Genomic DNA, 24918 nt, shown 5'->3' on the forward strand with positions numbered 1-24918 from the left:
CAATCAATTCCCACTAGGCTTCAAAGTCTGATTCTCTAGGATTTCCTCCTCCCGTTGCCGGACCCCCAGGTTGGGAAGCCTGACGCGGGGCTTAGAACCTTCACTCCAGTGGGTGGACTTCTGTGGTATGTGTTCTCCAGTCTGTGAGTCACCCACCCAGCAGTTATGGGATTTGATTTTATTGTGATTGTGCCCTTGCTACTGTCTCATTGTGGCTTCTCCCTTGTCTTTGGTTGTGGGGTATCTTTTTTGGTGAGTTCCGGTGTCTTCCTGTCGATGACTGTTCAGCAATTAGTTGTGATTCCAGTGCTCTCGCAAGAGGGAGTGAGCACACATCCTTATACTCTGCCATCTTGAACCAGTCTCTAAAATTTACTCTCTTGAGGAAGTAATTTTTATAGGAAAAGAATAGAATTCTAATGTATACAGAAAACAAAGTTTCTAGAGGTATGACTCAATCAAAGAATTATCATAGTATCAGACTTACTTTCAGGGTTTAAAGTTCTCTTCTCACAGTCTCCTACAGATGAACCTAAATCCTTAAATACAAGAGTCCTTCTTTAAAATCCTCAGGAGTCTTTTCAACTGTGGTAAAATCTACATAACATAAAATTTACCATTTGAACCATTTAAAGTGTATTGTGGCATTAAGTACATTCACACTACTGGGCAACCATCACTACCATCCATCTCCTGAATGATTCCATCATCCTAAACTGAAACTCTGTACCCATTAAACACTAACTCCCCATTCTTCCCTCCCCTTAGTCCCTGACAACCACCGTTCTACTTTCTGTCTCTATGAATTGACCATGCTAGGTGCTTCATATAGTGGAATCATACAATATTTGTCTACATTTGCATTTCTTATGACTAATTAGTGTAAATATTTTTTCATAAACTTCTCAGCCATGGCATTTCTTCTTTGGGGTATTATCTATTCTTATCCTTTCTCTATTTTTCTGTTGGGGGGTTTATCTTTTTCTTACTGGTTTGCGAGCACTCTTCATATATCATGTGAGACTCTAATTAAAGTGTTGGTAAAAATTTCCCCAGTTTGTCTTTTTACATTGATTTTTTTTTCAAATTAAAGTTTTCACTTTTATAGACTCCCTCATTGCTTATATGTTTAGAAAGGCTTACCCTATTATGTAACTATATTCTTAAAATCCCTTCTAATATCTTTATGGCTTCATTTTTACATTAAATCTCTAAACTCTATGATTTATTTTGAGGTATGGTATGAAGTAGGAATCTACTTCTTTAATGTTTATCCAATTTGATACTAGACATTACTTATTGAACAATCCATCTTCTCCCTCCTCGTCTGACAGTGTCTAATAATTTTCTACTATGAACAAAGACAAAGTTAATAAATACCCTTTTTCTCCTCGTCCCTACCCTTTTCTCCATCACCTTTTTTTAGTAGGTAATCGCTCTCTTAGTGTTTACTCTGCATCGTTCAAAAGAATACTTATAACTCTACTACTTGAATTACTAGCATTAAGTGATAACTTTGACCCCTAGTTATTGAAGATGAAGAAATCAGTATACTTCTACCCCTCTCCACCCTTTGCTTCCCACCTTTCATTAGTGATATAACTAATTTAATGATATAACTAATTTTTGATATAATTTCTACATTATCAGGGCTAACAACATTTATATTCTGTTCTGTCACCAAAATCCCCACATTTGTCCTAGTCGTACAGTTCATGTCAGTAATCATTGCCAATTCCCTTGCAGTTGTTTTTCCACTCATCTCTTGGTTGGCTGAATCTTCTAACAGATTTCTCCAACAGGGTCAAGGAAATAACATTACCCCATGTTCAGACTATTTGTCTTTTGCTTCTATACCTGACAGAGAGTTTGGCTCATGCCTTCTTTCCTTTGAGATCTTGTAGGCATTGCTTCACAATCTTTGAGGATTGAAGTTTGCTATGAAAAAAGACTGAGGCCAACCTTTGGATTCCCTCCGCTACATCATGCCAAGAAAGCTCTAGCATCTCAACCTCATTAACTGTAGACCAACACCGCCTCCAAATTTTAGTCAACCAAGTAAGCTGTTACAGCCAACTCCAGCTGCACGATCTAACCCTTTGAATTCACAATATCCAGTAAAGTGTACCCATATCAATGAATTCAGCTGGATCTAATGTTATATTCTGCTCTCCTTGCTCTAATACCCTGAGCATCTACTCCTACACACTCACCAGGTTTCTGCTAATATATATTAATGAAGTACTGCAATTCTTTTGGTGTGCAAGCTATGTCCTCCTGGATCACAGTGTGTACCTGTCCCCCTGAATCATGTTGAGATTTGGTCTTTGTTATGGGCCTAGTGGCAATAGAGAACGGTAATGGTTGTCATGGGCCTTAAGGAGAATGGCATTTCTTACGAGGCATCTGTCCTGGGTGACATTATCACAGTTTTTAGACAAAGACTAGTCTATTTAGATACTAGAGAGCAAGAACTTTCATTGGTAAGGGAAGCTCTGCCACCTAGCAATGACAATCCTTTATCACTGTATGCCTATAAATTTTTAAATGCTTTGAAGCTTACGAACAAAGGTAGTACCCCTGAATTTCTTACCACATGTGAACTTTTACTATGAAGCATCTAGAATCCTTATAGCATACAACAGAAATGTCACTAACTTCTGTTGCCCCTGGCCATTTCAGAGAATACTATTTGCGAAGCTTTGAGGCAGAAAGTTTACATGAGTAGTTTTCAGTTGAAGTCCTATTGCACCCAGAGGGTACTCTGGAAGTCTGTGAGGGTGTCATAGTAACCGGGAGTTGCTACTAGCATTTAGTGGGCAGGGGTCAGAGATGCTAGACATCCTACAATGTGTGGGATGGGATAGTCCCACACACTGTCCAACTTTTGAATGTCCTGTTAAATATTCATTGAGTGAAAAAAGCTTGCTTTTAATTATCTGAGCCTAGACTCTAAACCTCTTGTACATATAAACATAAATTTTTTTGCATAGTTCCAATAAACACCAAATTTTCCAAAAACACAAACTATCATGTAACTCAAGGGAAGACTGCATTTTGTTTTAGTTTGAACTCTACCATGAGTGGGTCTCCATTTTGGAAAATCATCAAGGAATGCCACTCGTGGTATTTGAGTAGTCGATACTCATCTAATACAGCTTAGGTTTGTATTTGTAACGTGGCATTCACAGCAATTTGATCTACAAGAATATACTTATTTAGTCATTTCATTAATTGTAGAGAAAAATTATCAATATTCAGCTGAATATTTCAAGTTGGGTTTTATATCTTTGCCCACAAATGAACGGGGTTGCCATATGCCCATTTTGTTAACATGTTTTTCTCTAATGAAGCAATGAAACCATCAAGATTAAGTGACCACTTTACAAGGAAACATGGTGAAAAGTTGGCAACGATAATAGTATTCTTGTGAGATAAAGCATTCTGAAAAGTCTGAAAACCGTCTTACTATTTACTGGAATGTTTAACAAATTTTTCCTAAACCGGAAAGATGGTTTTATTGTTTCTTTCAGAATAGCACAAATGATTGCAAAATGTGGTAAGCTTCATGACATTGGCCTTGGCAATGATTTCATGGATATAACACCAAAAGCACAGGCAACAAGAACAAAAATAAATGCAACTACATCAAACTAAAAAGCTTCTGCACAGCAAAGGAAACAATCATCGCAATGAAAAGGTAACCTATGGAATGGGAGAAAATATTTGCAAACCATATATGTGACAAGGGTTAATCTCAAAATTATATAAGAAACTTCTACAACTCCATAGTGGAAAAAAAAAATGAATACCACACTTTAAAAATAGTGTAAGAGGGCTTCCCTGGTGGCACAGTGGTTGAGAATCTGCCTGCCAATGCAGGGGACACGGGTTCGAGCCCTGGTCTGGGAGGATCCCACATGCCGCGGAGCAACTGGGCCCGTGAGCCACAACTACTGAGCCTGCGCTCTAGAGCCCGTGTGCCTAGAGCCCATGCTCCACAAGAGAAGCCACCGCAATGAGAAGCCCGCGCAACGCAACGAAGAGTAGCCCCTGCTTGCCACAACTAGAGGAAACCCACAGGCAGCAACGAAGACCCAACACAGCCAAAAATGAATAAATAAATAAATTTATTAAGAAAAAATGGCTATACCTTGTATCTCCCAGTTGCTACAGTAATAATGATGATACTCTAACAGTGATGACAGCAATAATGAAAATGATAGCAGCAAAAAAACAAAGGAGAAGTCCCTTTCCTCCTACAATGTCCCTCCAGCACCCTTTACTGAGAATTTCAGCACTGTGCCCACTGTAAAAGAGAAATGCTTAATGGTCCAATCCATTATTGCAGAGCAGGTACTTAAGGGTGAATATGGTGCTAAGAGGCAATCAATCGATAACCAGCTGACAGGATGCTAAAAGCTACCAATAATTGCTCATTTGAACCTTTCTGACCAGCAGGAAAAAACTTCCTTTTATGATTCAATATTGAGAAACTGAGATGGTCAGTGCATGTTGTGGGTCACCCTTGATCTGACAGCTACAGATGCAACACTCTCTAAGAATTTGTGGACAAAGTCAGAAAATGTCACCCCGAAAATGGAAGGGGGAAAAATCACATTTTGAAACTAATAAGAACCACCTTTAAATGGACAGAAGTAGCTATCTGTGGAAATCTTCTGAGAAAATAACATACTAAAGTAATGATTTATAAAGATACTGCTGATAATAAAAGTAGGTGCTATCTAAATCTTCACACAGGCTAGGTCATCTCCCTAAAAGGAAAGACAGAAATTTAGAAATCATAACAATGAGAGATAAACTGATGGGAAGACTGTAATTCAGAAGTCAAGGATATTTTTAAAAAGAGCAATAGATGGTAAGCATTTGTCAGTATATGCCCAGCACTTCTAGGGTTCTGATTTTGCTAATATAGCCCCCAAATTAACCTGACAGTGGGAAAGGACAGTTTATCTGATTCTACAGTTTTAAGGACATATATAATTCCTTCTGCTTAATTTTTTGCTTTAATAGAGAACCTTCAAATATAGTGGTCATGAAACTTTTTCTGTAAAGGGCCAGGCGGTAAATACTTCAGACTTTGCGGTCCATGAGGTCTCTGTCACAACTACTCAACTGTCACTGTAGTGTAAAATTAGCCATAGATAATGTGTAAATGAATATGCGTGGCTGTGTTCTAATAAATCTTTATTTACAAAAACAGAATGTATCCAGATATGGCCTGTGGGCTTTAGTTTGTTGACCCTTGTTTAATCTATCATTTGACTTCCAGACTGGTCCTGCTCACTGGGGAGGAGTGCCTAGATCTAGGGAATACTAGATACAGAGCAGATCACTCTGTTTGTAAATTATCATCTTGTGGTCTGTTCATATCAGTTAGTTTTCTGGGACCTGATCAGTTCTAGATGAACTAATAATTGAGTTCCTAACCTTGGAAAGTTGAGCTCTGAAGAGACTTGACCTTGGGATCTAGCCTGAGTAGCTGATCTATCTCACTTATTCATCATTCTCTCTTTCCACCATCTCTAAATGGCAACATCAATATAATTTTAACAGGTTAATAATACTATTAAACAAACAGGGCTTTTTTAGGTTTAATAATCACAGTCTACATTTAAAATAGTTGCGTATAAGAGAAAATATGCAGTTTTAAAGATTAACTCAGCTATTATCATGAAGAGTTTAATGCATGACTGCATTAAAAACACAAAACAATATTGTGATGGATTCTATCCTAGTCGGCTCAGGCTGCCATAACAAAATGCCTTAGAATGGGTGGCTTAGGAAACAACAGGAATTTACTTTTCACAGTCCTGGAGGCTGGAAAGTAAGATCAGAGTTCTGATTGATTCACTTCCCTGGTGAGGGCTCTCTTCCTGGCTTTCAGATGCTTGCCCTTCTCTCCCTGTGACCTCACATGGCAGAAAGAGAGCGAGTGTGCTCTGGTGTCTGTTCCTCTTCTTAAAAGAACACTAATCCCATCATGCGGGCTCTACCCTCGTGACCTCATCTAAACCTAATTAGCTCCTAAAGGGTCTACCTCCAAATACTATCACACTGGGGGTTAGGGCGTCAACATATGAACTTTGGGAGAAACACAATTTAGTCCACAGCAGATTATTTTTACTTCTTTATGAAATTATCATCAAAGAAGCCAGGAATCATTTGAAAACCTAATCAGAGAGATCCAATAAACCATTTTTGAGTAATTCTTTTGATAATACAGTTAACGATCCCGAATTGTCAAGAAACATAGTAATATAATAAACTATTTGTGGTAACTGACATTACATAAACCAGATATAAGTTTGGCTTGATGAACATGCCATTTTGGCATGCTAGGTCCATGTCCTTGCCTTAACTCCTCACTCTTGTGGCTTCTCAACCCCTTTATTTTAGCTCATTATTTCAGCTCATATTCGTCACCAGGCCCCTTTGCTTAATGACTCAGTCTGACCCATTCTCTTGGATTTTGACTACTTCAGCTCCCCTTCACTGAACTCCCAATAGGTCTAGCCACCACTGAGACAAGAGATAAGAATCATTTCTGTCTCAAGCTAATGGACAACTGAGCTGACCCTTGCCCAGCCTCCTCATAAAGAGCTGGGTTGGGTGAACATTTTCCGCTGTACATAATTTCTCTCTTTGAAGTGGCCTGAAAGCTAGATCTAAGTTCTTTTGGCCATAGTTTCACATTGTTTGAGCCTTTACTCAGGGGTGGCTTGTGGTGGAATAGGGGAGTGGTTTGGCCTACTCAAAATCTCCATTAGTTCCTTATGCTCAGGCACTCTAAATAAAGCTACAATCGAAGTAAAAATGATTTATCTTGAATACAAGTCCCCTAATTCTCCCCACATTCCAACCAGCTTGCAATCTTATGGCCTCTTATATAGAAATTCTGGTACTGCCATGGAACATGTACATACAGAAGAAAACAGACAAAAAAGAAAGGTCATGGGAATTATTGCCTCCATACCCACGCTTCCGTTCTCACCAAACCACTCTGGCACAAAGACAATTATCTCTTTGCTGAACTACGTAACAAAACTACTAAAATTATTTCCCATTCTCTAGTTTTTCCCGCTCCAATTCAACTGGCCACTACTGCCTGCTAATGTTCTTAATCCTCTGCTTTCATCTTGATACTCTTTACCACTCAAAAACCTGCAATAGCTTCCTAAATTCAAAAGATAAGAGTCCTCAGTTTGGTTTTCCAGATTTACCTACTTGGAAAGTGAGGCTGAGGAAAGTTACATAATTACTTAAGAACATGTGTGTGATTCTATAAATCCAGTGTATTCTCCACCGATCACAGCTGATCACACGCCTTCTTGAATTTTGTTTACTTGGTGTCTAAACCCACACATTCTTGATTTCCTTCTTATTTTAGTCTCCTTTGCAGGATATTCCTCATCTTTCCTACCTTTACATGTGGGATGCCCTCAGGGCTTACTCCCTGGCCCTCTTCTGTCTATACTCACAATTTAGGTTATCTCACCCAGTTACACAGTATTAAATACCATCTACACGATGATAACACCCAGTTTATATCTACTGTTCTGATCCTTCCACTGAACTGAATATCCAGCTGCCCACTTGATGCCTTCATTTAATTATCTAATAAATATCATAATCTTAACACATTCAACCTGAATTCTTGATTTTCTTCCATTTCCCAGCAGCGCTCATGCTCCTTCCACAATCTTTTCCACCTGAATAAACAGGAGCACTATTTACCAGTGGCTTAGATAACAGTCTCTCCTGAATCCTTTTCCCAACAAGGCCTCAACTGTGGACTACCATTTGCATCACCCAGTTTCAGCAAGAATCCTGCTAAAGTGGTTTAGCCAGAGCCCCCACCCTAGATAGCTGAGCACTCTGATATCTGATTGGGTTGCTCATCCCCACCATGCCCCTGGTGATGCCGGATCAGCCTGGCCTGCCTTCAGCAAGACTCCTGCTAGGCTGGTTTAGCCAGAACCCCCCTTACTCTGTTCCCTCTTAATAATTTTCTATCCACTGATCTTTCCCCCCGCCCTCAACCAGGATCCTTGGCTATAAATCCCCACTTTTCCTTGTTGTATTCAGAATTGAGCCCAGTTCTATACTGGGGTCTCTTTTCCTTTATTATAATAGTTCCTGAGTATAAAATCTTTTTATAGCCTTAACTACTGTCCAGCTCTGGGTTTCTTTGACATAGGTCAAAATCCTTGAAGTCATTTTTTTTTAATTAATTTTTTGGCTGCACCGTGTGACATGTGGGATCTTAGTTTCCCAACCAGGGATCGAACCCGTGCCCCCTGCAGTGGAAGTGGGGAGTCCTAACCACTGGACCGCCAGGGAAGTCCCTGAAGTCATTTTTTATATTCCTTCTCTCATACACCCAGTTCATTGGCAAATACTATTATTTTTATCTTCAATATAGTTCCCAAATCTGAACACTCTCACCACCTACACAAATCTGACCTAATCAAATAACCTCCTAATTAGATCTCTGTTCTCTCTACTCTCCATCCTGCCCGCCTCTAGTGTATTCTTCTAACATATCCAGAAAGTTCTTAACATAAGGCACACCCAGTCAGGAACACTGCCTGATCTCAGCCTCTCTTACTTCTCCAACACACCAAGCTCACTCCTGTTAATGGATCCTTGCACCTGTTGTTCTCTCTGGACTGCTCTTCCTGCACTTCGGTTCCCTCATTTCAGTTAGGGTTCTGTTCAAACATCACTCACAGAGTCTTCCCCAACACTACCTTAACTTAAAATAACCCCCTCCCATCACTCTTATCCCCCTTTCCTGCTTTATTTTTCTTTAGAGTATTTATCACAATCTGACATAATATTACAAATGTATTTGTTCATTGTCTACCTTGTCTATGAGGGCAGGAATTTTTGTCTGTTTTTTCACTGTTAGAACAATGCCTGGCACATGCTAGATGTTTAATAGCTATTTAATGACTAAATAAATGAACAGGTGGGATTTTATATAGTTTGCTCGCAACTTAAAAAGAAATACTGTTACTAGTATTTGTTCCTAGTTCAGCAACACAACAGTCCTTGTCATTGTGGGGATTTCTGCAAAGGTTTTGGACTTTTTCCAAGCAGGTAGTATCAAATGTGGTATCAGATGGCAGTGATTAAACAAAAATGCTAAAAGCCATCTGTAATTTCCAGTTTTTCCTTTGTTCCAGGGCAAAGCAGTGTACAGCTCTGGATAAGTGGCCTCTTCTTTGTACAGATGGAGATCATATCCCTTACAAAGTACCTAAAGCCCTAAAAGTGGCTTTCTTTTTTGATGCAGATGACCCTAATTGCTTCTGAAGCCCTTAGTACCTTAAGAAATGTTATTCTATTTTTCTGTGCAGAGTCTCCAGTAGCCATGCTCTCACTTTTGGTTGCTTTGTTTTTATTCTCTTGATATATTGACTTTGGCTAATAATGGTACAGTACAGCAAAGGTTTTATCTGACCAATACAGCCTAGGAGACCATTATGATGGTAGATTCAGAGTCCTGCAGCCCCAAACGTTACAACGAATCCAGTTAAAGGAAATTTTAAGTTTATATTTTTATAAGAAAATTTCATGAAAAAACGGTAAGTTTTTATTTTTAATAAGATAAAAAGTTAATTCCATCAAACAGACACCAATGTTAGATACTTTCAATATTATTTCTCACTTTTCAGAATACGTAGCACAAACATGAGAGTTATCTTACTGAAATTAAACCTTTGTGAGAGTTGGTTTTAATAGACTGGGCTTTTAGTGATGAGGTTAAAGAATGATCGTTTAGTATACTGATAGAAATAGTTATGATGACACCTAGTTTTTCATGATGCATTTTAAGCACTAATGAGACATTTACTGATAAGTAAAAAAGGATGGTCCCTCCAGAGAATAAAGATTAAAAAGGTCCTAACAGTGATATGCAGTCCCTAAACACAACCCATCTAACTTCTCATTCTCGTCCAAAGTAAAATTTTAAGTTGAAAGATGAAAAACCTGCCTCCCTGTTGCCATTTCACAAATATGCCAGCGTAGTACCATATTAGCCACTAAGACCCAGATATTTTCTTCAAAGATCAATTGTCATATATATTGTAAAGTATCCATTTTTTCAAGGGAATCAATAAAACTATATTTATTTAAAGAATGGCCCATCAACATTTTTATTTCTCTTGAATTGTCTCACACAAAAAGATTTATTCTCAAAAATGGTCTAAAGAGAAAGCTGCATGAAGCAATGCCCTATCTTAATCACCCCTTTTTTAAAAAAGGTGGTGAGTGACCTCTGGAGGCAAGTGGAAAAAGTATCCTGCTGCTTTCAGGAGTGAAGTGGGGAGAATCAGAAAGTAGATCTTTCCATCTAGAGAAAAAAATTTTTTTGATGTTTAATCAGGGTGAATTAAAACATTTAACTTTCAAATTAGTTAACTGAACCTCAATTCAATTATGTAATATTTTAAGTATATAATACAATGCCACAGGGGAGATAGAGACATGAGATCCATAGTTTCCATCTCATTGAGCTTACAATCTCCTAGGGAACTAAAGAGAAGTGTTGAAATAACTATAACACAAGCTAGAATGTGTGAGAACATTTAGGAGTAGCATAGCTACATAGGAATTCAGAGTTTTGGTTAGGTTGTTCAGAAAAAGTCTACTACATTCAACGAACATTTACTGAAGACAAACTGTGTGCCAGGCACTATGCTTGAGGATAAATAAGACACAGTACCTTCCTTCAGGCACTCTTGGTATAAAAGGGAAGCTGACAAATAGGAAAATTCTATAGGTAGTAGCTGGTGGCCTATTAGAATTATGCACAAAGGAGGGAAACTAAAATAGTCCCGAGACTGCGAGGAGGGTCAGAAGAGGCTTCCTAGAGGAAGTAACACCTCCGCTGACTCTTCAAAGATAGGTAGGGGTAGTTCTGGTTCGGTGTTGTCATCATACGCCTGCTCCAGCCCCTCTCCCACTGATGACAACTAACACCTCGCGATGAAATACAAAGAGCTGAGGACTCTGAAAAGCGAACAAAGGAGGGGAATCAAAACTTAGAAAAAAACCCTTCAAGGCAATGCGTTGCCTGGCCTGGGTAGCTAAAACTCTGATAGAAACGCCATCTTCCTTGTTCAAGGAACTGAGAAATGGAGACGCTCTGGGTTGGAAAGCGAGTGGGGAGGTGGGTAGGGGAGAGCTAGAGAAGGTGATCACTAAAATTTTGTGTATGAACCATGCAAGCCCTTTGGGTTTGCCCGTGTGTGTGACAGACACCCGAAGCAGCATAGCAACGGCTTTGACAACTGATTTGAGTGTTAAACCATTGCCCAAGTCTCAGATGAACGCCTGAGTGGTGCATGTTCAGGACTGGCCCAGAGCAGCACACACAGGCTTTGATAACTGAACTGAGATTGGAACCATCATCCACAGAAGGCGATACGAAACTTGCAGCCTGAACTCAATCAGGTTGATTGCCTGCTTAAACGAACATTCTCCAGAGGAGGATTTTAACAGGGCCCAGAGTCTGCGTAATGTAACTGTCACAATGTCCAGGATACAATAGAAAATTACCTGTCATACAAAGAAACAGGAAAATGTGACCAAATCCCAAGGGAAATGACAAGCAACAAACTCAAACCCTGAGATAACACAGATGTTGGCATTTTCCTAGAATTTAAAGCAGCTATTACATGTTCCAGGAGGTAAAGATAAATGTAAAGAAAGGCATCTTCAGCAGAGAAAAAGAAACGATGAAAAAGAACCAGGTGGAAATTTTGAACTGAAAAGTACAATAACCGAAATAAACAAATTCAGTGGATACAGCAGAATGGAGATGAGGAAAGAGGCAGTGCACTTGAAGATAGAGACATCAACAGAGATTATCTAAACTGAAAAGCAGAGAGGGGAAAAAACAACTAGAAAAAAAAAAAGAGAACATATGAGCATCAAGGATCTCTGCAATAATATCAAAAGTTCTAACATACAAGTCATCAGAGTCCCAGAAGGAGAGGAGAAAGAGATGGAGGCAGAAGAATTATTTGCCCTTAACAATTTGGACCTAACTTACTTCTCCCATATCATATTCTATTCTCTTTAACATATGTATATGCCTTTTGTTTCAATCACATTACACTTTTCTCAAAGAGACATTCCCTGACTCTGAAAAACTAAAACAGGTTCTCTTAAATCATAACACCTGTACTTTCTGGGGTAAACTGGGAAGTGATTAATGACCAAATGGATGGGGCTGGAGAGATGGGTTGCAAGGGAAATGATGATGAGACTCAGGTGTGTATAATCTGGAGCCTAAGTGGGTGAGCTGGAGAGTAATCAGGTGGAAAAGAACGTTTCAGATAAACGAGAAAAAAATATTTACACATTTTGAGGCTGTGGTCTGTTTGGTCAAAGAGCAAAAGGAAACAAAAAGCTAGAGTAGGATACACAAAACAAGGCCTTTCCTTCATCCACTGGCATAACTTTTTAAAAATAATTAATTTTTATTTTTGGCTGTTTTGGGTCTTTGTTGCTGCGTGCGGGCTTTCTCTAGTTGCGGCGAGCAGGGGCTACTCTTCCTTGCGGTGCGCGGGCTTCTCATCGCGGTGGCTTCTCTTGTTCTGGAGCACGGGCTCTAGGCGCGCCGGCTTCAGTAGTTGCAGCACGTGGGCTCGGTAGTTGTGGCTCACGGGCTCTAGAGCACAGGCTCAGTAGTTGTGGCGCACGGGCTTAGTTGCTCCGGAGAATGTGGGATCTTCCGGACCAGGGCTTTAACCCGTGTCCCCTGCACTGGCAGATGGATTCTTAACCACCGCGCCACCAGAGAAGCCCCCACTAGCATAACCTTATTCAGGCATTCTGCAAATCAAAGCCCTGCTCCACTTCCTTACAACAACGGAATTATTTGAAGGGACTGGGGGTGAGAGTGTGCTTGAAACCGCAGTTTTGGCTCCAGATTTCTTGAGCTATTGTGTCCACTGATTCGCTGACTGACTTTGGGCAAGTTGCTAGTTTCTATGACTCAATCCTCCTATCTTAAAATCAGGATAACACGTAATTTAGAGTGTTGTTATGAGGATCAATTGAGATCATACACGTGAAAGCTTACATATGTGGTTCAACAAATGCTGTGGAGTAACAGATGAACTGCAGATCAATAGACGACAGGCCTTAAAGGAACTAGGGCAGGAATTTTAGAAAGTTGTATAAGGACAGACCTTGGGGTTCCCTTTATCCCCCAGGAGACCCGGGGAGAGGGAGCGAAGCCATACCTTGTATTTCTTGGCCAGCACTTCCTCCTGACGGCTTGGCTGCATCTTCCCTCCTGATTCGTCGGGTCCCAGGCTGCGGCTTCAGCTCGCTCCGCCGCGCGGCGCCCGCCCACAGGGCCTCTGTGAGCTCAGCTAAGTGTGATGCTGAGGCCCGAGCGCGGCGTCCAGTGTCCTGGGCAACCCTATCAACTTCCGGTTTGAGGCAAGGCCGTGGTTGGCTAGGGGCCACATTTCCGCCACGTGACCCGGGCAGGCGCCCTGCGTGTGCGAGGGCGCGCCTCCGCTGCCGGCTACACCTGGCGCGTTCAGAAGTTCTAGTCCTCGGCCCGGACTGGGGCCTCCCCCGGGGAGGTGGCGCCAGCCGAGACCGCCAGCTCTGGAGGCGCGGGGCCGGGGCAGGGCTTGGAGTTCTCGAGGCTCCTCTGAGAAGCCGGACGGCAGGAAGACCGCTGCTCGCGAGCCTCCAAGCTGGAGCTGGAACTGGAACCCTGTGGGGCCGGGGCCCAGGCTGCCGGGCAGCGGCTTTTCCCGGCCGAGGCCCCAGCGGAGAATGAGCCAGAGGCGGTGGCGGGCTCCCGGCGGAGCGGCCGGGCGGGGAGCATGCTGCGCTGGTTCATCACCGTCCTCCTGTGTGCCGCCTTCCTGGGGCTGGTGAGAGCCGGGGCTGGAACCCTCCCAGGCCGAGGCGTGAGCAGAAGTCCTGTAGAGAACGCGGCCTTCCGAGCTCCTGTCTCGTTTCCGCCGCTTGCAGACTGGGTGTCCTTGGGCTCCTTAATCTGCCGGGGCCTCAGTTTCATAATCTGAAAAATGGGCACAATTATAATCTTAGAGGGCTATGGTCAAGTGTGAAACCGATTTTCGTAAAATATTTTCCAGCACCAGCAAACCTTTCTACCTCTCCTCCGTGGGGTCGGGGGGATGCAAGAGGGGTTGCCAGGTTTATAGCCTACCCCGAAGCCCCCCCCCCCCCCGCCTCCTGCGTTCACCCAACCCCCAAATTATTGCACAAAGTTGCTCTACTGGTTTTTTCTCTTCCTCGGCTGACCAAATTCACCCCTTATTTTTGCAGGTGGGGAAATAGACCCAGAGAGGGAAAGTGACTTTTTCGGACCACACAGATGGTTAAGTGGTTGAGCCAGGAATAATGTCTCTTATTTTGCCTACAGTTTTATGTAAAACAAAATTTCAGGTCCTTCAGTGTTTTTCTAAGAACAAACTGCAAGGCTAGTTTGGCCTTTTGCCAACCCCTTTGGCCGCCCTGTGGTCACTTGTCTTAAATATTGGGATCCTGGGGAGTTGGGAGGGTGAGTCCTCTGAGCAGAGTCACTTGTGATCACTTAGTGTCTCTTCCTATGAGCCACGCTTGATTCTTAGAGTATTTGTATTTGAAGAAACGTCACTGCAGATGATGTGCCAGGTCCGTTTAAGTGCTTTGCAGGCGGGAACTAATTTGGTTACAGCTGGGGCGCAGCCTTCCCTTCCTGTACTAGGCACTTACTCTGCGCCTGTGCCCAAGCTTGCCCGTAGCTGGGGACTGCTCAGGCCTGGAGAGGGGCTACATCCAAGCGTTTAGAGCAAATTCGTGCAATTAGAATCACTTATTCTTGAAATGTAGACCGATTAGAAATATTTTTTGTGTGTCCAGCGAATTTCCTGTGAAAGCCAACTGCAGCCCCTAATTTTTGCTGAAGTTACATGTCTTTGAGTAAAATTTTATTTTTAAAGTCATTGCATACACGCATATGTAATATTCTCTAAGAAAGCCTTACAGACAGTACTCCTGAGGCTTTGGTTTTCTTTGAAGAAAAATGTAGATTTAGAAACATTCAAATTGTTTATCTCTTACATGTTTTATATGTGTAATTCAGAGGAAGGACCCCATGTACATCCAGAAATATTGCTGTTTTAACAACATCAAAAAATGGGGATAATATTTTGATGGTTAACTTAAATTTTTAACCTCAAAATTCTGGTGTTATTTGTGCATGCAGTATATTTCAGACTATTCAAAACTATTTCATAAATTTTTTAATGTTACATTTTACTGTTAATACAAATACTGTCGTTTTTTTCTGGTATTGTTCAAAAAGGAAACAGAATTGCAGCAAAGAGCCAAAAGAATTAAAGAATTTTGTAAAAATCGAGAGTTGTCAAAACTAGAAAAGCACTAGGGCTTGGCACACCAGAAATAGGAGTCTATAGCTCTACTAGTACTAGTATTTTCATTATGAGTTTTACTGTGGGGCTTAATCTCCTACATGACATTGAAATCCCCTCCTCCCTTTTTAATACTGAAAAAAAGCTACCACCTAGATAGACATTATTTTAATGATTGTAAATGAAAACTTATGTCTTTTTAAATTTTAGGGAATGAGTGTCGCTATACTGGGACCCACGTTTCAAGATTTGGCAACAAATGTGAACCGCAATATCAGCAGTCTTTCTCTGATTTTTGTGGGCCGTGCCTTTGGATATTTGGGTGGCTCTGTGATTGGTGGAGTTCTTTTTGACAGTATGAATCATTTTCTTCTTTTGGGTAAGTAAACAACAATTTTCACTTCTTTGTGACTTTCGAGGAATTTACAGTTTGTTTGTAAATATGAAACATACTGGCTTGCAGAATGGTTGACAACTTAAGGGTAGTGTTTAGGTATCCTCAGTGGAAGTCAGGTTTCCCTGGTGCCTGCTTTCATCTTGGCAGTTACTGGGAATCCGGTCTAAACCCCTCTGGGAATTTAGATTAGCCCTGGAGTGTGTTAGCGATCCTTAGCCTTCCCGACCTTCATTGTAGTTTAGGCACCACCACTGGATAACATACAAGTTGTCCAAAGAGCTCTGATTGTCAGGGTTTAGGGCAGATCTCCTGGGGCCATAGATCAGAATAAACTCCTTGAACCTCCCCAGATTAGACCCTGGACTGAGAATGAGGTGGGAGGGGATGGTGGGTGAAATGATGAAGGCTCAATTTTTGTCCCAGCTGCTCCATGTTAATGATTACCCCCAGGCCTCTCTACCTCACTCTCAAAATAGATGGCAAAGCTTTTAACTTACTCTTTTTTTGGATAAGTTGACATGTTTAAAGAAAATCTGGATTAATGTGATAAAACTGCTTTGGACGTAAGGAGATAATTTACCATTGTTGATGAATGAGTAAATAATCTCTCTGATTTCCATAGTGTGTCGAAAGAATATACTTCTTATATTTCCCTCCCTATTCCCCAAATTTGTTTAATACATTTCTACTATGAACTACTATAGTAATTGCATTTAATTTTTGTCTTTTTTATTTTTTACCTCATATCTAAACATCTCTTTAGGTTGTTAAATATGAAACATTTAAATGAATAATTTTTGAGCTCTGTTTTGCTATAAAACTTTGCCTTGTGGTATAATGTATGGTTTGATTATTAGCAGTACTAGAAATGTATTTATAGTAGAATAACATATATTTCATAGTCCATAAAGATGATAAAAGCTTTTAAATGAAATAACTGTTAGTAGAAGCTAAACCTCTCATCTACTCATTATTACTCAATTTTAATTTGACCTGTTTTACATTTTTGGGAGTTTTTATGATGTTGCCTTGATCCATAACCCTTTCCCATAAATAGTGTTTTTTATAGCTGACTTTTACTTTTCTTCTCAGGGATGTCAACGTTCGCTACCACAATTGGTCTTTATCTTGTTCCATTTTGTAAGGCCGCGGTGTTACTGATTGTCATGATGTCCATCTTTGGTGTTTCAGTTGGCATCCTGGATACAGGTCAGTGAGCCCTTCATTGTCAACTCTGGGAGTAGGGACTTTCTACTAGAAAAAGTAGAGCATATGATATTAATTTGTCACTTGCAGTGTCCCCTAAAATGACACTGACCTACTGAGTTGGTCATGGGGTCTCCAGGTCAGAACCACTTTTCCAGCAACTACTCTTCTTGCCAAGTAGGGTGCCCATTTTTGAGCAGCCAACCACAGAGTGAATTCAGAGTATTTTGTTCTTTGAGAGATTGTTGATTTACAGTATCCAAACAGGGAAGGGGCCCCCCTGTGGGTAATTACAGTGCAGATGGGCAGGTTTTCATTTCGGGATAGAACTTTATCATTGTAATATGGCAGGAATTGATGGGTTAATAGAACAGACCGAGTTTGGAACCATTATTTGGCTGAGGAAACATAGAAGCAGCTCTCCAATTTAAAATGCACTCTGCCTTTTGAACTAAGAGAAACCTGTGCTGTGTATTATTTCCCTTCTTTTCCTACTCTCTCAAAAGTTCCTGCCCTCCTGCAGGAGATCCTCTCCATGTATCTTCATATCTTTTAAAACCTACTAAATAACATATGTGACATTTGTTCACCCCTGAAACCAGCGTTCTCCCCCTCTTCCTGTTATTTGATAGGTTGGGGAAATATTTTTTTGCTTGGGGCTTAATTTGGTTGTGAAATTACAGGATGGAATTGTGTGGAATTGTATGTTTATCTGCAAATATATGAAAAAGAAAGAGAGAAAACACAAGACTTGAGGCTTCTTGCCTTTCACCATGTAGATACATAGACAGTGTAACTGAGTGTGTTAGAAGGTGTCCGTGTTCCTTGTTTCCTGCAATGGGCACAGCAGAATCCTGTAATGTTCAGCTTCCTGAACATGTGTTTTGCATCTGCCATATACATAAATAGTTTTCTTCAAGTGGCTACCGATTGCAGGTACAGAAAAATTTGGTAATTTGGCCACTATCTGATGATAATATATATTTAAAATGTTTAAAAATAACTATATAAATATCCTTCCCTACCCCCACCCCTCCTATCCCTGGTATTAGAACTATATTATAAAAAGCCTTGGGCTAATGTACTTGGCTCTAGGAAATAGTGGTTTATTAGCTTGTAGAATCCCATTTGTGAGTGTGTGATGTTCCAGTGCTCAGAGTTCGCTGGTGGTATTGGTGAGTTAGAGTTTCTTAATCATAGAATTGACTTAGTTGCAACAGTTGATAACTTAGAATATTATAATCCTTGTGCCATGTAAAATAGACTCATCTATTTTGAACTTTTTTTTTACTAAGTTACTATGATTAAATCATTTTCCCCATCTTTCATTGGTAGGTGGTAACGTCCTAATCTTGGCTATTTGGGGGGACAAAGGAGCCCCCCATATGCAGGCCTTACACTTCAGTTTTGCCTTGGGTGCCTTTTTGGCTCCCCTGCTGGCTAAATTGGCATTGGGCAGGATGGTGTCTGCTGAAAACCACACAGAGGCTGACTTTAACCATTCTGCCCTCAACCAGTCATCTGAAGCTGACTCAGAATCTCTACTTCGAATACCTGACAATATGAATTTACTGTGGGCTTACGCTGTTATCGGTACTTATATTTTTGTAGTTTCTCTCTTTTTTTTCGCTCTTTTTATAAAGAAAAGCTCAAGGCAGGATAAAGCAAAAGTATCTACTCAGAGGTTTCGAAGAGCTAAATATCACAATGCCCTTCTTTGTCTCCTTTTTCTGTTCTTCTTTTTTTATGTTGGAGCCGAGGTAACATATGGCTCTTACGTTTTCTCCTTTGCAACCACCCATGCTGGCATGAAAGAAAGTGAAGCGGCTGGGTTGAACTCCATCTTCTGGGGGACCTTTGCAGCCTGCAGGGGTATGGCAATCTTTTTTGCTACATGTTTACAACCTGGAACCATGATTGTGTTGAGCAACATTGGCAGCCTGGCTTCATCTTTATTTCTGGTGCTTTTCGACAAGAGCCGAGTTTGTCTCTGGATAGCAACTTCAGTGTATGGCGCCTCAATGGCAACCACATTTCCCAGTGGTGTGTCTTGGATTGAGCAGTACACGACCATCCATGGGAAAGCTGCAGCATTTTTTGTAGTTGGTGCTGCGCTGGGAGAAATGGCTATTCCTGCAGTAATTGGAATTCTTCAAGGAAAATACCCTGATTTGCCTGTAGTTTTGTACACCTGTTTGGGGTCATCAGTAGCCACTGCTGTTTTATTTCCTGTGCTGTATAAATTAGCCACCTTGCCTATCAGTCGTCAGCATAAAGAACACAGTAAAAGCGAGGACCAGAAAGCTTTGCTGTCTAGCTCTGGACTAAATGACTATGAGGAAGAGAATGAAGAAGAAGATGCAGAAAAATGGAATGAAATGGACTTTGAAGTGATCGAAATGAATGATACGATGAGGAATTCTGTAATAGAGACATCTAGATATATTTTGATGGAGCCCACAGCTGACGTCTCCAACCAGTCCCACTCAAATGCGTTAATGTTTGAGTCCTCTCCAGTTAATATGGGCAAGTACCCTGTGAATCACCTTGCAAGAAACCAGGACAAAAGGGACTAAGGGCTAGAGAAGATGAATTATTTACTGACTTCCCTGAAGAATCACCAGTTCTAAAGAGGCCAGTCAGAGCAAAGCATAACAGATTTTCAACAAGCTTTGGGGGTCAAAATTTCTAGGTCCAAGTATAGCAAATGCTAAAAGGTTTTGAAATGTTTTGTCATTCGCAGAGCCTTTCATAAAGAACCAATGATCTCATACAGCTGGATCCTGTTGTGAGGCTAGCGTTTGGTGGCATGTGGCTGATTAGGGAATATTTTCTGGTCTCAAGAGTGTGCAGAGAAGGCATTTGTTTTTGAGAAGTTGGGTGCCATTCAGATAGAATGAAACTGTTTAGTAGTTGAATTGGTTAGCTGAACAAATTATCCGTCGTCAGTATTCTGCCAGGGAAGTTGAGGAGAATCATTTCATAAAAGAGCATCTTTGAAAATGGACAGAGATTTTTACTGTTTCCCTCTATCTGTAGTGTTGGACCAGCAAATGCTAATTACTCATATGATTTCTGATTTCTGTGAAGAGAACACAGAATAGGCACAGACCTGGCTTCAGGCCTCCACTGCTGCTCACTAGTCTTCTGGCCCTGTACTCAGTCATTTAACTTATATAGGTCTCGTTTATCTCATCCCCGATCTGTGATTCTCTAATGAAAATGCGATGACTTTCAAACTGGGAATCCATAATTTTTAAAGTTTGTGCAAGATACCTGCTAGAAATCAATATGTGTCACCCCATTCTTCATTTCAAATGAGAAGTGAAAAAAATTGATAGCTTTAAGAATGTGCTACTGACTATGAAGAGTGTCAATTTAAGAGACTCAGTGTTTAATACTTTATTTGAATAATTGTCTGAAGAATACATTTTTAGTACTGTATTTAATCAATTCTGAGATGCACCTTTTTTCACATTTTTAACATCTCTGAAATCAGAATATGTGTTGAAATCAATGATCATTTAACATTGTGGCAAAACTTAATTGACGTTTTTTTTCTATATACTTCTATAAAGTAGTGTTGCATTTTACAATCAGTGTCTTAGTTTCAGTGACTATAGTAATTCATTCAATTATGGAGATTATACTATTTTTACAGACATTTTAAAAAGAGAAGTTATTTTTGTATGCTTATTTTCTCTAATTATGTTCAAACAGGATTTGGAGATGCCTTGTTTCGATTTTTAAAGCTGTTTCAGGGTTACTATGTTAGTAGTAGGGCTGTGGGCAGGGTCTCTTGAGGTCCTTTGCCTAGCTCAGTGACACAGTGTGGGTATGAGCCTTGCTGTTCCAGGAATTGCTCCTCATTGAGTCTGGTTGGTAATCATGTTGTACGCGCTGTAAATTAGGTTGCTAGTTTAATTTACAGTGAGACACAGTCTTTTCCAATGGTTGGAATACTTGTATCCCCCAAGTGGATACAATACTCTGGATACAATGCTTGAAGCCCTCTGGGCTTCCTCTTTACTGAGTTTGAAATACCTGGGAAACCAAAGTAATGATTAGAAAGTGGCTTGGGAGCCTAAGAGTCAGGGATCATGAGTATGGCAAATGGGCTATCCTTTGATAAATGACTGGCATTGACAACAGATTTTATTCACTTCTTTTTAGCACATTTTATGCTGAAAAATATCTAATTTCTACTTGGTTGCAGTATGTCTACTTTTTATCTAATGTCTATAAATTTGCCTTTGTTTTAAGTGGAAAACTACCTTTCTTGACCACTGTCCATTATTGGTTCATATTAACAATCTGACAGTTTTGGAGAGGGCTGGTGAAGAAATTAGCAGTGAAAAGCCTATTCTTGCTCTTTTTATACTGTATTTTTCTCTTAGCTAGAACTTGGAGATTATCTCTGCTCCATTTACTGCTTTTCTCAGGTTGTTGGAATTTAGGCAGTAGCAACTGTTTGGCATCTGTGCGGCTTGCTAGAATAGGGATTCTGCCTGCAGCATGTACATTTAAAGGGTAAAAAGGCAACTCAGGGAAAGAAGGTAATAAGAACATGGCAGAAAATTTGGAAATCCATGAAAAATGCATTAGAATTCCACAAACCAAAATGTGAATGGCCAGATGAGATTATAGGCATTGTTAAAGTTTAATAATCTATTTCCGTATTGGAAGGATAAGACTTATTACAATTCAGGAATTAGCATTCATCCTAATAATAAGTTCTTAGTTAAGTAAGTGTCTGCTGATACACAGATAACCAATACCGAAATTTTCTATTGCTGAGTAACAAATTACCACAAATTTAACAGCTTAAAACAGCGGAGTTTTTGTTTCTTTAACCTCATAGTTTCCTTGAGTCAGGAGTTTGGGCACGGTGTCACTGGGTTCTCTGCTCACGGTTTCACAGGGCTGCAGTCAGGCTGTTGGAAGAGTTGTGCTTCTTTGTGGAGCTTGGGCTTCCCTTCCAGGGCCGTGTAGTTTTTGACAGTATTCAGTTCCTTGATGTGGTGGATTGAGGTCTCCGTTTTTTGCTGGCTGTCAGCAGGCACCATTCTCAATCGTTAGAACCTCCCACAGACCCTTGCTGTGTGGCCCTCTCTTAGATCCTCTCAAAAGTATGGCAGCTTGTTTCTTCAAAGCCAGTGGGAGAATCTCTTACCAGAGCCGGCTAAGCTGGTGTCTTTTATAATATAATGTAATCACAGGAGTGACATCCTGTCACCTTTGCCATATTCTGTTGGCTAGAAGGAAGTCGCAGATCTGCCCAAACTCAAGGGGAGAAGCTAGTATAGAGATGTATCTGATTATTGGGGGTCACCCTGGAGTGTGTCTGCTATACTCAGGTACCTGCAAAACTCAAGAGAGCTAGAAAGTTTGAGCTGGGGGGAAGAAAGACCTTCAGCAGTCATTGAAAGTGATTATAGATACAGCCCACTGAATGTCCTAGTGAGGGGATGGAAAGTGCTCCATAGACCAGGCCAATAAACCTAACTCGGAGTTAGGCTTTTTTTTCTTGAGATTTTATTTTGTGTCCTTTACCACTGTGCTTTTTAAAACCCGTTCAAATGCAGCATAATATGAGGGAAATAGGTAAGTTTCAGTTTAATTGTATTTTCATAGTAAAGTCCAAGAACACTTTGAGAGCATTTTTCAATTACTATTATTTTTTAAAGGAAAATCTTTTTTAAAAATCAGTTTTTATTATACAAGTAATGAAGGTATAAAGAAAGGTCATGATAGAAGATTATGGAAATACCTAAAAATATAAGGGACAAATATAAGTAATCATAACCCTAAACACCTGGAGAGTTCTTACATTTCTAATCAACTTAATTTCCTAAGTCAAGGGTAAAGGGGTAAAAAAAAGTTTCTTTCTACCAGTTAAGGTATCAGAAACAACTTGAATTTTGTGTCCACATTATATTGATACTACATTTGGTGGACTGGTTTTTAGTTTGAAGAATTGTAGTTTATTAAAAACAAAAACAGTGTAGCAACACATTCCTAAAAAATGTGTGAGACCCAGATTACATGTAAAATGATTTTGTTTCAGGTAGATTTACTGAATAGTCAGGATAGCTTTCTCATAACCAGAACTTTTGTTTTACCATAGCAATGTACCATTTTCAATCCTGCCGCTTAAAAAGTTATTACTAAAATAGAGCTTAAAATTCTTAGTGGAAGTAGATATATTCTTCTGGGATGCCCTGTATTTGTGTTTAAGTGCCCTTGTTTTGTTCATAGTGTTGTAAATGTTTGTGTGTGTTTGTATATGTGAACCCACAGATATTGTGTGTGTTTGATGTTTTCTTATACTATGGGGATGCTGTGGAGGTAGAGGTGATAGGGAAGGGATACAGAAAAGCTTCCCGTATGATTCAAAGTTTGTTAGAAATGTTCTTTTTAAAAAAAAAAAAAAATTATTTATTTTTGCTGCGCCGGCTTTTAGTTGTGGCACGTGGAAACTTTGTTGCAGCATGCAGGATCTTTAGTTGCGGCATGCATGTGGGATCTAGTTCCCTGACTAGGAATTGAACCTGGCTGCCTTCATTGGGAGCGCAGAGTCTTTCCCATTGGACCACCAGGGAAGTCCCAGAATTTTTTTTTTTTTTTTTGTGGCACACGGGCCTCTCACTGTTGTGGCCTCTCCTGTTGCGGAGCACAGGCTCCGGACGCGCAAGCTCACCGGCCATGGCTCACGGGCCCAGCCGCTCCGCGGCATGTGGGATCTTCCCGGACTTAGGCACAAACCCGCGTCCCCTTCATCGGCAGGCGGACTCTCAACCACTGCGCCACTAGGGAAGCCCTGTTTTTTGTTTTTAATTGAAATTTTTATGAAGATTACTGTAGATTTACATGCAGTTGTATATAGTGTTTTTTTCAAATTTGCTGAGGGGGTTACTTGCTCAATGTGGAAGGATAGAGAACTAGACTAGTGCTTCTCATACTTTAATGTGCATTAGAATTGCTTGTTAAAATACAGATTCTAATTCAGTTGGACTGGGGTAGGACTGAGATTCTACATTTCTAAGAAGCTCCTAGGTGCTGTTGGCCCTTGGATTGACCACACTTTGGGTAGCAAGGTCCACTTTTTGGGAGTGTCAATTTCTTTGCTACTTTTGGGAATTTCATTTGTTTTAGCTTTTCTTTTTTTTTTTTTAAATGGATGACCACAAAAAAGCAAAAATGATTGCAATTGGCAAACATGAAACACACTCATACTATGTCATAATATTAACATTCAGTCCAGTAATCCTCCACTGTAACAGCTCCTTTACTTTGCATTGAAAATTGATTTGTATATTTTTTGCCTCTTGAGTCCTTGTGGGATTTTTTTTTTATTCAAACAGAAAGTCACAAAAATTATAATCATCCTCATCAGTTCACTCAGTCCCATGTAATCAGTTATTTTTCATCTTGATCTTCTGTTAGCACTTTTCTGAGTTCATCAGTTTTCCATTAGAGTTCTGAAAATGCTTAATTCATTCAGTTCAGCAGTATAGTCAGTTACCAGAAACCTGTACTTCTCAGAGTCTTTTCCATGAATTCCTTGAAGATGAAACCCTTTTGTAGGAACATTTTTGCAAAAGCATCAGAGTACACCCAGAACTCTCTGTAAATGACAAAAGACTTGTCTGTGGCTAGGACTTCCAAAACTATGTTGAATGATAGTGGTGAGAGTGGACATCCTTGTCTTGTACCTGATCTTAGAAGAAATGCTCTCAGTTTTTCACCATTGCGAATGATGTTTGCTGTGGGTTTGTCATATACGGCCTTTATTATGTTGAGGTAGGTTCCCTCTATGCCCACTTTCTGGAGAGTTTTTATCATAAATGGGTGTTGAATTTTGTCAAAAGC

The 24918-nt window shown here is 40.3% G+C and overlaps 1 protein-coding gene across 1 annotated transcript; it reads left to right on the forward strand.

Moving 5' to 3' along the window:
* Nucleotides 1-13605: 13605 nt before the first annotated feature.
* Nucleotides 13606-19999, forward strand: MFSD4B (major facilitator superfamily domain containing 4B). Its single transcript, XM_029223590.1, is given in 5 exon segments — nucleotides 13606-13937; nucleotides 15654-15822; nucleotides 16933-17049; nucleotides 18382-19592; nucleotides 19594-19999. Coding segments are annotated over 5 exon segments (1584 nt in total). The 5' UTR covers nucleotides 13606-13886; the 3' UTR covers nucleotides 19630-19999.
* Nucleotides 20000-24918: the final 4919 nt, after the last annotated feature.

Source organism: Monodon monoceros, unplaced genomic scaffold, assembly GCF_005190385.1.
Source record: "Monodon monoceros isolate NGI ecotype Baffin Bay Population unplaced genomic scaffold, NGI_Narwhal_1 Super_Scaffold_15, whole genome shotgun sequence".
Classification (NCBI taxonomy): Eukaryota; Metazoa; Chordata; class Mammalia; order Artiodactyla; family Monodontidae; genus Monodon; species Monodon monoceros.